Below are 12,054 nucleotides of genomic sequence, written 5' to 3' on the forward strand. Positions count from 1 at the left end.
GATATAAAGATTAAACAATTTGAAAATACAGAAGTTTCTAGTTGATTTTAATTATATTTTATTTTCTTTGATATTTTCATAGGACAATCAAAGATGAGAAAATCATTTTCTTTGGCATTTTTTTTCTCTCCTTAATACTTTCCAAGAACCAAACACAACATAAATGTTAAAACAAATTCTTTTATAATTTAAAAATATTTTATATGTCAAAAATATCACACTATAAAAAAACATATGAAAAAAATAATACACCCCTAACTTAGGCCTAACATAGCCACAATATCACTAAATATTGAAACACACAAAGGAGGCCAAACAATATAGCTCATATATAAAGCACAAAGATAGCAAGGCCAAGACTAGCTATGAATGATTTCAACAAGTTATAAATTCAAATGATTTGATCAAACAACAGTTTCACAAACCACCGAAACTTCTTTGATACAAAATACGAAGTAATTTTTTTTATGTGATATGAAGATCACTTGAGTTTATGAAATAATGATATAAAGCATTTTTTTTGGTAAAAATATTCAAATTGGCTCTGGAAAATAAAAAAGAAAAAAAAAAAAAGCAACAAAGAATAAAGAAGCAAAGAAACACCATAGGAAACTTGTCATTGACAAAATTAATAAAAGAAAAAAAATGAAAAACAAGGAAAGAACATAATAAGAGCATATGTCAAATTTCACTAAATGAATTACTCTAACCACAGGTTTCATGATCACATGTCCTTTGGATCACCTAAGGGGACACACTATCTTAATCTCATAAGATATCATAGTGTTTTTATTGAGAATACCTATTGCAACCAGCTTCCATCAACAATGACCCAATCCATAGAGATATATGACTACTTTAAGGTTTCGCCCATAGGTCAAAGTCTCCTATTGATTTTGGCATAGGTTCAATATCCTCTCAAAATTAGAAGTTCATGCAGTATAATAACTTGGTAAATCATAACAATTGATAGTCTTGCATCATAATTCATTGTAGGTCTTGTTTAGTATACATCAGATAGACTAGTGCACTCATCATGGGAAACCTATCCCAATAGCCAAGACAAGTCATCCCTCCAATTAGGAGGTAATGCACTACAATCTCTATTGGATTGCCCAAATTTATGAATCGATTGTGAACAACTTATTTACTCACAAAGAATTCATGACTTGTATCATTTATGCAACTCCTAATACACTCAAGTCATGTACAATATAAGAGACATGGGTTGAATGTTCAAATCAATGTCAATATACCAAAGGGATAGCAAATGAATAATTAAGTCTAACTTTATTATATCATGTCTTGTTTTTTAGAGCTTAATCCCAACAGAATCCCCTTTCAAGGATTACACCAAAAGGATGTAAGGTATGTAAACTAAAAAAGGTTTTGTATTGATTGAAGCAATTGCCAAGGGCATGGCTTGGCAAGTTGAGCTACTTGATTAAGGAGTATGGTTTTAAACAAGCTATGACATATCACACTTTGTTCTATAAGTAAGATGGTGATAACATTACTTTTCTTATTGTTTATGTTGATGACATGATTGTTGCAAGTAGTAACTCTACAAAAATAGAGAAGCTTTAGAGCTATCTAGTCAGGAAATTTGAAATGAAGGACTTCGGTGCTCTAAAATACTTCTTAGGCATTGAGGTGTCTCGGTCTAAGGACTTTTCCTCTCACAATGGAATTATGCATTAAATCTTTTAGTTGAAACTGATAACTCCGCTTGTGAACCTATAGATACTCCAATTGAGATAAATCATGATTTGTCCATCTATCCTGATCAAATTCCAACAAATAAAGAAAGATATTAGAGACTATTGAGGAAATTAATATATTTAACCCACACTAAACCTAACTTGTCCTATGCAGTTAGTGTTATAAGTCAATTCATACATAATCTGAGTGATTAACATAAGAATATAGTAAATCGTATCCTGACCTATCTAAAATCACCTTCAAGCAAAGGTATTATGTTTTCCAGACACAAACATCTAGATATTAAGGGTTACACAAAATTTTTCCAAATTCAGATTAAATAGAAAATCTACTTCCATAATGTAATTGCATTTTTTATAAATAAAAAAAAACTAATTACACTTTATAAGAAAATTGTTTTTTTAAGAAAACTTTTAGTTAATTCAAATTTTTATTTTAATGTATGACTAATATGAAAATTATAAAAGTTGTCTCTTTGAGGACAACTTCAAACATGGCCAAAACTATTGTAAGTTCCTCCATATTTTTACTACTTTTGTTTTTTAAGAATTTTTTTATTCAATTTGGTGTAGTCATTAACAAAGACAGCATAGAGTGAGAGAGTGGTAAGAAAGATCTAGTTTGACGTGTTTATTTTCAATTTTTACCACATGATATTAGTTGTCAACTCTTCAATAGTTTATGTGTTATGAAGTTTGCAACAACCATACTCTTTAGCTTTATTAGAATTTGTGTGCCTTAAAGCAGTATTATCCCTACTATTAAAATATTTAAAATTTAATAAAATATAAAGAAAAAGAGTAAAAAATAATAGAATTATTTGATTAAAAAAATGAAATAATCTTAAAATCTAATTTTTCAAATTTTTCAATTTAAAAAATATTTGATTTTTGCAAAAGTATGTTATTTTTTTCTTGTAAAAATAAATTTTTCTTTAAAATTTAAATGTAAAATAATTATGTAAAAAATAGATTATTTTTCTATTTCCAAATGTTAAATTTATTTTGGAATGATTTTTTCCTTTTAATCAATCAATCAATCAATTAATTCATTAATTAATTAATATTAATATTAATATTAATATTAATAATAATAATAAGAGGAATACCGGGGAAGGGGGGTCTCAACCGTACCAAAGCACTCCATTGTATTTATGTGAGTTCAACGCTCAAAAAAAAAAAGGCAGCTAAAAGCCAGTTAACAGAAAAAAGAGAAAAATAATGACTTCATGATTCTCACGTCCCCCACTCTTCACAATACCATTTCTTCAAATCCAACTTCTCTCTGATCTTCTTCTTCATTTCTCTCTTTCTTTAATCCCAATTCAACTATATTTTTTTGGGATTTTTTAATCTTTTTTTCTCTGTGGGGGGTTTTTTCATTGCCAGCCATGACTGAGGTCCTCCATTTGCCTTCATCTCCAAGGTCCTCCGCCTTATCCAATGATGGTTTTTTCCAGGCTCAGACTGCTGGTTCTGGTGGTCTAGGTGTGGAGGGGGATTCAAGGGTCACCGGCGCTGAGGGACAGAGGGTGAAGGATAGGGAACAGTTGTCTCTGTTGGCGCTGCTTGTAACGCTGTTCAGGAAGTCTTTGGTTGTTTGCAAGACGGACAGGGAGGAGCTTTGCGCCATGGAGATCGGGTGGCCGACTAATGTGCGCCATGTTGCGCATGTTACCTTCGATCGGTTCAATGGTTTCCTGGGCTTGCCTGTTGAGTTCGAACCTGAAGTTCCCAGGAGGGCTCCGAGTGCCAGGTGAGTGTTTTTTCCATCTTTTTGGAAATTGGGATATGGGTTTTGCGTTTTTTGCTTTTGTGGTTGTGAATTTGTGGAGCTTGATTGATGGGTTTTGCTCGATTGTTGATATTTTGAAGTTCTTGGGTTTTTGCTTTATGTTGGGGTTTTATTTGCTTTTACCCAATCTTGAATTGTGGATTGTGAACTGTTCTTGCTTAGTTATAGGAACTGGATTTCTTAAAGAAGAGATGTTACAGAGTACAATTTGAAGTTATTGCATTGCTAAAATAACAAGTTTCAGGTTGAATTTGATTTGCATTTCTGCCCACCCCTACTTGTGCATCAAAGCAATCTGATCCCTGCATTGCAATGAATCTCAGAAAAGGCATTCCTCAATATTACTCTTACAAATCTCAAATATACTGCATTGCTCCAATAAGTTGGGGAAATTTGAGCTAGATGTTGTAGTGATGAAGACTTGTTGTGTTCATTATGTCATATTTTTTTACCATTTCTCTTTCTTGCTTCATCTTCCCTGTTGGCTCCTTGTTTTTGAATTTTGATGAATATCGTATTCACAATTTTGTCCAATTTTGAATTTTTTTGTCTTTAGTAGATGGGGTTATGGTTACTTTGGGAATGAAGGTTCGTTGGTGATGCATATTTGAATGCAAACTCAACCAAAGCGAAGTTTGGGGAATACACGTTTTTGTTGGTATAAATATTGATAAGGTGTCTTGTTTTTGTGTTCTGTCAGTTCCTTGGATTCTTGAGATTGTGAATATGTTGCATTTAATGGGTGGGCTTCTGTTTTTACAATTTTTGGCATGTGAATTATTTGGAAACAAATGTTAGAGTACAACCTGAAGTACTGGCATCACGAGACCATGTAAACTTCAGTTTTGATGAATATCCTTTCTTATGAACAGAAATTTTAATATTGGTTTTTCATTTTCATAATCAGGGGTTTACCCAAGTCTTAAAATTGTGAATTTGTTGACTTTGATAGGTAATTTTTCTTTTATGCTATGTTTGGTTCTAGAGAAGTATAAAGGAAAGAAAAAAATATCAAAGACAATGATTTTCCCATGTCTAATTTTATTATAGAAAATACTAAAAAAAAGTAAAATATAATTAAAATTTGTTAGAGACTAATGTATTTTCAAATTATTTAATCTTTATGCAAAAGAGTTAAAAATAAGTTAAATGAGTTTGAAGTAACATATAAAAATAATTTATTAACTTTAAATATATTTCTTATTGTCCTTGATCTTTTTTTTCCATCTAATTTTTCTTACGTTTGATTTTAGTATAGAAAATATAAAAGAAATTAAAATATAATTAAAATTTGGCAAAAACTTATGTATTTTCAAATTATTTAATCTTTACATAGAAGAGTTAAAAATAAATAAAATGAGCTTGTAATAGCATATAAAAATAATTTATAGACTTTAAATCTATTTTTTATGTTCTTTCACTTTTTTTTTTCCTTCTAATTTTGTTCCCCGTTTTCTTTCCCTCAAATTTTCCGAGTTCCAAACATAGCCTTAAAATTCTGTTGGCTTTCCCATTCTCAAGATTATGATTTTTTTTTTTTTTTACTTTGTGTTTTTATTCTTCTTTTTAAAAATTGTTAGGATACATATTCATGATGTAGTTGTATCAAATCTGAAAGAATGGAGTTAGGAGAATATTATAGTAATTATAAGATTTTAAACCCTGAAGTAACCGGAAGAAATGGGTTTTTTTTCCTTGTGTTCCATAGAGGAGTTATAGTGATCATCAAAGTGTACTTATTTAATCAATTTCTTGTTTTAGTTTGATCACCGAATCAGTGCATGGCATTGAGTATTGTTTTTCTCAATTGATATCATCGGTACCTGCATAACTAATGTTAGACCTCTCCTATGCATGGGAGTGTGTCCTAAAGAAATTTAAAACAAAAAAAAAAAGACCAAAAAACTTATTTTGGAGGGTCAAAGAACTTCAAAAACCTGTCACCTATCAAAAGAAAACAAGAACTTCAAAAACCTGTCATGACTCTTGAGTAATCTTGATAGGAAATGAAAACTAAATCCTTAACAAAAAGCTCCCCTTTTACCTTTTAAAAGTAAATGTGTGGGAAATGATATAGCAACCAATCGAAATGGTAAAATAGGAAAGGAAAAACTCATAAATTGTTGAACAAATCAATACACAGAGGGAAAGTAGGATAAGGTATTCTTCGGTATGAAATATGAATGAACCAACAATGAGAACTTCAAACAGTATCTCATTTTGTTCCCATGAACTTCCAGCATCCAAAATGAAAATATTACTAACCTCATATATATTGCCATTGCTGTTTTTTTCAGTTTGAAATTAATTTTTTCTAAAAGTGATCATGGATGAAAACTCTTTTAAATGTGATCATTAATCAATTAGACAAAGAATTTGAGGCTGTTTAGGCTAGAACAGTTAGATATCAGAAAAATGGCCACCATTTCAATTTAGTTTTGAAAACTCAGATCCATTTGGATTGCAGGAATTACAAAGAAAAGGGAAAGGAACAAGAAATAGAACAGAAAAGGATGGAAAAAAATAAGTTTGAACTCAATAATTTTTTTTTTTCATTAATACTTTTCCAGTTGTATTCCTTTTAATTGTAAATACTCTTCTGTATTTTTTATTTTCCTTCTAGTCTTTGTTGCAGATCAATTAACAGAACTCAAAATTCGTTCTCATTTTTGTCCCTTTTCCCAATTATAGTCTTCCTATTAAGTGCAAGAATGGATGTGTCTGAGACAGCAGTAATTAAACCAAATCAATCATAAAAAATTCTAAAAATAAAAATCAATTATAAAAAGAACTTGAAAATACTGGTGATAAGAGACTCCTACATGGCATCATGAGGTGAGGACTCATATTCTATTATACATGTATATGGGAATAAGAAGAAAGAGTTAGTTGCCCATTGATATAAAACAAAAGTTGTCTCTATCTTTTCAATCAAAATGTATTTTGGAATGATTTAATTAATTCTTTTTATTCATATAAATATCAGTTAACATAAAAACATAGTTTGGAATGAATTGCAATTAGATTTTCCCTTGATTGAATAAGTACCAATTGAACATAAAAGGAACGTTGTCTTCCTTAGATGTTTACTAATGAAGCACCTTCATGTAAGGTTTGCCAAAAGGGATAATTTTAGGAGTTAAAACCTGATCAACGTTTGAATTTAATTTCATTTGAATTTGACATTGACTTAAATCTTTCTGCATTTTCTTTTCCTTTCATATACCTTTTAACTTGTATCATGTTCTTTTGTTCCCTTAAAATGGATAGTGAGCACATATTTAAATGCATTGAGCAAGAGATGTAAATTTATAAAGATTGTTTTGTTAAAATTAATTGTCAAAAACATTCATTTTGTCAAAGCAACCTTGTTCTTGCATTTTTAGAAGCTATATAATTAATGCCTGTTTCAACCTTTAGGTGTTAAGTTCCAATTTCAGAGCTCAAATTCACAAAGATTTTATCAATAGTGGAAAACTCCTTGTGTTTCTTCAAAAGTTAAGTAAGTTGCCTTCCTTCTGTTGTAAAATCTAAAAATGAAAAGAAAAACCAAAGACGAAAAAAAAAATGAAAATTGCCTTGATTTTTTTTTTTTTTCTTTAATCATGAACGTACCTTAAAGTTAATAAACTGAAGTCATTCTAGGGTTTTAAGGCTTCCTGTGGATCTTGGAAATTTTGATAAAAGTACAACAAAAAGAAATATAGGTGAAAATTGGAAGGAAAGGAAAAAAAAATGAGGGGAAACTAAAAATGGGTTTTAAATTTAATAATTTTTTTTTCACATGCTTTTTCAAATATACCTCTCTTAATTCCTTTTCTACTTAAAGATGAAGAATTTGAAGATATATAAGTTTCTAAATATTTTCATTGAAAATAGGTTTAAATTCAACTAGATGTTTTTTAGATGCAGAAGTTTCTTAGTCTCTCTTGGGAAATTGTTCTTGAAAATTGTTTTCTGTTTTTTATAACATAACTCAAAGAACACACTAACGAACTTTTGACATAAAACAGCTTTTAAGAATTTGTTCTTAAAACATGTTGTTTTTTGGAACAAATTTTCAGTGTTTTTAGTTGTTTTGTGTAGAGTGCTCTGATTAACAATTGAAAATATGGTGAATACTTTGAAAATTTTTGTATTGTACATAAGTAAGTGCATATTACCTTCATGTAGAACAAGACAAGAAAACAGTGTTTCATGTTTAAGTTTCCAAACAAAATTTTGTTCCTGAAAATAATGGGAATAATTTTTGAGAACTGTTCTTAAAAACTATTTTCTAAAAACTGCTTCTGAAAACATTCCCAAATATGCTGAACAATTTTCATTGAAAATAGGTTTATATTCTATAATTTTTGTTTACTTGTTTCTTCAAATTTATGTCTTATTTCCTCTTCTACACAAAGATGAAGAACTTTTAAATGTATAATTTTTAAATAATTTTCGTTATATTTGATTTTCCTTTCCTTCATATTTTCCATGACAAACCAAATAAAAGATTTATATATAAGTATACATCTTAACATAGTGTAAGGTCTTGACTGATACAGAGAAGTATAAGTCAATATATATATATGGTCATATCTGTTGTTATGGACAGGTTTCCCTCATAAGTTATAGTCTGATGCATAATTAAAGTAAAATGCAGTATGAGGCAAGCATTGTCCAGTATCTTGATGTATGATGATGTCTATCATCAGCATCAATTCATCTATCATCAGCTAAATTAGTTTTATCTATCAATTTTAAGGTTCTAAAATCACTTTTTTGTCAATAAGGCTGAAGTTCTATTACCCTTAAACAGTAAACACAGAATATTTGGGAAAAAAATAAAACCACCTCTTAGCTTGTTTGTGAATATTTATGGAGCTTATAACAGTAATGGGTCTTTGGGTGATAGACATAAGTTTGATCGACATAGGAGTACAGGTGATTAATTTTTCAAGTTTTACTTAAAAATTGTGTAACCAAAATGTTCTATGCATGGGATATTATTACTGTTCTGTATGTTGTACTGCATACATATATGCTACAAAAATGATGACATCTTAGATAATATGAATTAGGTTCTTTTGGGGGCTCCAGAAGTTGGTAATCATGACATATCTTTTGATCAGCATCATACATCATGATGACAATGTCTTGGCCCAAGTTGCAGAACCTTTCTTATTATGATGATGGCCATCCCAGTATATTGACTTGAGCTTTTTCATCTTTAGTGCAAACGTTTTTGGAGTTTCAACGGAATCCATGCAGTTGTCATTTGACTCCAGAGGAAACAGTGTGCCAACAATACTCCTACTGATGCAAAGACGCTTGTATCTTCAAGGAGGCTTGCAGGTAGATCACCCACAACACAACCCCCCTCCCTCTCTCCTCTCCAACGTCTAGCTCCAATTAGCTGGGATAAAAGTTTGGTTGAATTCTGTTTCATCATGATGGAGGCTTCTTCATCCACATGTTTCTTATTTCACTTAGATCTATATTGGGTTTATCATCTTCCAGACTTCATCAGACTGTTGAATATCAATGCAGGCAGAAGGGATTTTTAGAATTAATGCAGAAAACAGCCAGGAGGAGTATGTGAGAGAGCAATTAAATAGGGGAGTGGTACCAGAAGGAATAGATTTACATTGTCTAGCAGGTCTTATTAAGGTACAGCTCCACAATTTTAAGCCTGCTGATTTTTCTGTTAATAAATTGTGCAAAAGATACTTTTTTTCAATCAGGAAGTTGGATACCTATTTTTATATACCTTGAGGTCTTATAGTCAATTCAACCTCATGATGATCAAGAAAGTTCAATTCATGTTTATTTTGTTCCATCACTTCTCTTCCATTTAAAATCAAACTGTTTGAATCTTAGATTGACTTTAATGTGTATTTGATTCAATAGGCTTGGTTTAGAGAACTCCCAACTGGGGTTTTGGACTCTCTGTCACCTGAGCAGGTAATGCAATGCCAAGCAGAAGAGGAATGTGCAGAGCTCGTGAGGCTTCTGCCTCCAACAGAAGCTGCTCTACTGGATTGGGCCATTAACCTCATGGCTGATGTCGTCCAGGAGGAACATCTAAACAAAATGAATGCACGCAACATTGCAATGGTCTTTGCACCAAACATGACTCAGGTGAGGTTGAATGGTTTACGCTTCTTGAAAATTGTCTAAGTAGGGATTTGCATGTCCAGCTGAAATTGAATGAATATGATGTTCTCATTGCATTTTAAATCAGTGGGTTTTTCTCTCATCACTCACTGAAAATGAAGGCATTTTAAGATTTCAATAAATAATTTATCATTTTATCTTTCTGCAACTGTTTCAATAACACCATTGGTAACAAACAGCCTTCTATGTTTTCTTCTCATCATAGATGGCAGATCCTCTGACTGCATTGATGTATGCTGTCCAAGTCATGAATTTCCTCAAGACACTTATCATAAAGACACTACGAGAAAGAGAAGATTCAATGGTAGAGCCGGCTCCTACTTCCAGCCTTGAGCCATTTGATGAGAATGGACACCAGAGCCCTTCTCAGCCCACCTGGCTAGAAAATACTGCACAAGACAATGAAGAGACAGAGCAAGCCTTCATCATGGAAGAACCTGTTTTAGAAAGCCCCCCTTACTGTACTCAGAACAAGCACGTGGAGGATGGAGAAGCACATGGTTTTTTAACTTCTCTTGAGAAGTCGCTCCCTAACATGGATGGATCTTTTGAGACTCTAACTCAGGTTGAAACATTCGTCACTGAAACAGAAGCTTATGCAGTTGATAGTCCAAAAACTGGGGTTCAAGCAAACCCTCTTAAGAGCAAAAGTGGCCAATCAAGTAATTCAAATATCAAAAAGGGTCCCAAAACAATTAACAGGCAGCCATCTTCAGTTTGTGAACCGGGACCCCTGGAGAAGACCAAGGGAATCAGCAATCTCAGCCGCATAAATTCAAGGACGGAGCGGATTGAAGCCTGGCGGTGAAGCTCAACAAGGGTCTGGCATGACTGATTCTATGACGAGTTGGCAGTGTAAGTCTGTTTGATTTGGAAGTTGTGAAAGTAAGTTTGTTAAAATTGTTCATGAATGTTTTGTGCTGTGGGGTGGTTTGCTCAACCTGTTTTGATTTCAAGGATAACATCTGTATGCTACGATACTAACATTTTCTGCTTTCCAAAAATGCATTTGAATCCAATGGATATAATCTTCATGGGTTTGGTCATATGTCCCATGACTGACCTTTTTTCTGATACCCCAAACAAAAAAACGCCTCTTTCATTCCCATTACGTCTCCGGTTTTTTTGGGCAAAACAAAATCCGGAGAACAAATGACTAAAGCAGTGTGATTTCAGATTTTGCTTACCTATATTATTGAAGAAATTATTTACAGGAAACGAAAAGATGACATTCAAAAAACATCATGGGGAAGCCAAAATAGGGTATGCTTTGTTTGAATGCCATTTGCAGGATTCAGTGCCATATGGGAACACAAGCTTTTCCTGATAGAACTTAAATACGAGGATATGTGGGAACCCCTCTACCTGCATTCAACTTCTGGCTGAACCCAGAATTGATACTCATATCCTACCTAAATCTGGCACAAGATTTTCCCCTTCATTTTTGTGGCAAAAGGTAGAGATACGTCAGATACACTTTTCAATGCGTTAGGACCACAAGATGGAGCTGAAACTTGGACGCAGTACTACCATCAAAAAACCCGAAAAAGACCGTGCGGGACAGAAAATTACACGATCATGGAGCCAAGCCCTTTGGTCACTACATTACAATTTAAGCTACACCTCGTGGGAGGCGGTCCACATCCCCCAGGCCGCGTGGGAAAGAAAATTATACGATCATGGAGCCAATCCCTGGTCACTACATTACAGCTAAACTACACTTCGTGGGAGGCGGTCCACATCCCCCGGCTTCTTTATCAATCGGTAAAAATGGTCATCAAAAATGAATAATAACAGCCAAATATTTTCCCTAAAAGTAGCAGACAAGCAAATTGGATAACACCCGAATATTCTTGCGTTGCTGGCAATGACAATTACGTAGTGGGAATTTAATAACCAAATCCAAGTTTAGAATAAAACCACATCCTAAGCAGTATACAATTGACGTCTGTCTGCAAGGATTAAGGATTGCCACACAAAGAATAGAAAAGGGGTAGAAGGAGGTGAAGGGTATATAGCAGGCAGCAGCAGACCAGTATTGGGGTGTGGGGGATTGGGTAAGAGTTTTCCAAGTGAGTCTTGTGCAAACAGCTTGGCTTTGCTTTTTGTGCGATTACAACCACTGAATTGGGTATTCAACCCACCTCAGGTTCCAGCTATGGTACTCCCAAGATTATCTCTTTATCCCTAATTAATAGCACCTCCCTTTGATTTTTTCAGCATCTTCAATCCCGTGACTTCCCCCTGCTGGGTCTCTCTCCCTCCTTTTCTCCCTGTCTCTCTCCCTTTCTACCAACAATACAGCTATCTACTTTCTTTCTTCTTCCCTTCTTTTTTTCCCACCCTGTAACCATTCTACACAATACTGGAGAGCCAAGC

The 12,054-nt window shown here is 32.9% G+C and overlaps 1 protein-coding gene across 1 annotated transcript; it reads left to right on the forward strand.

The window, feature by feature from the left end:
• The first annotated feature begins 2,902 nt into the window (after window positions 1–2,902).
• On the forward strand, window positions 2,903–10,703 carry LOC117915938 (rho GTPase-activating protein 5-like). Its single transcript, XM_034831700.1, has 5 exons — window positions 2,903–3,477; window positions 8,733–8,853; window positions 9,049–9,168; window positions 9,409–9,639; window positions 9,881–10,703. Exons 1-5 carry the CDS (start codon window positions 3,113–3,115, stop codon window positions 10,481–10,483), a joined length of 1,440 nt encoding a protein of 479 aa, XP_034687591.1. The 5' UTR covers window positions 2,903–3,112; the 3' UTR covers window positions 10,484–10,703.
• Window positions 10,704–12,054: the final 1,351 nt, after the last annotated feature.

This window comes from Vitis riparia, chromosome 6 (assembly GCF_004353265.1).
Source record: "Vitis riparia cultivar Riparia Gloire de Montpellier isolate 1030 chromosome 6, EGFV_Vit.rip_1.0, whole genome shotgun sequence".
NCBI classification, from domain to species: Eukaryota; Viridiplantae; Streptophyta; class Magnoliopsida; order Vitales; family Vitaceae; genus Vitis; species Vitis riparia.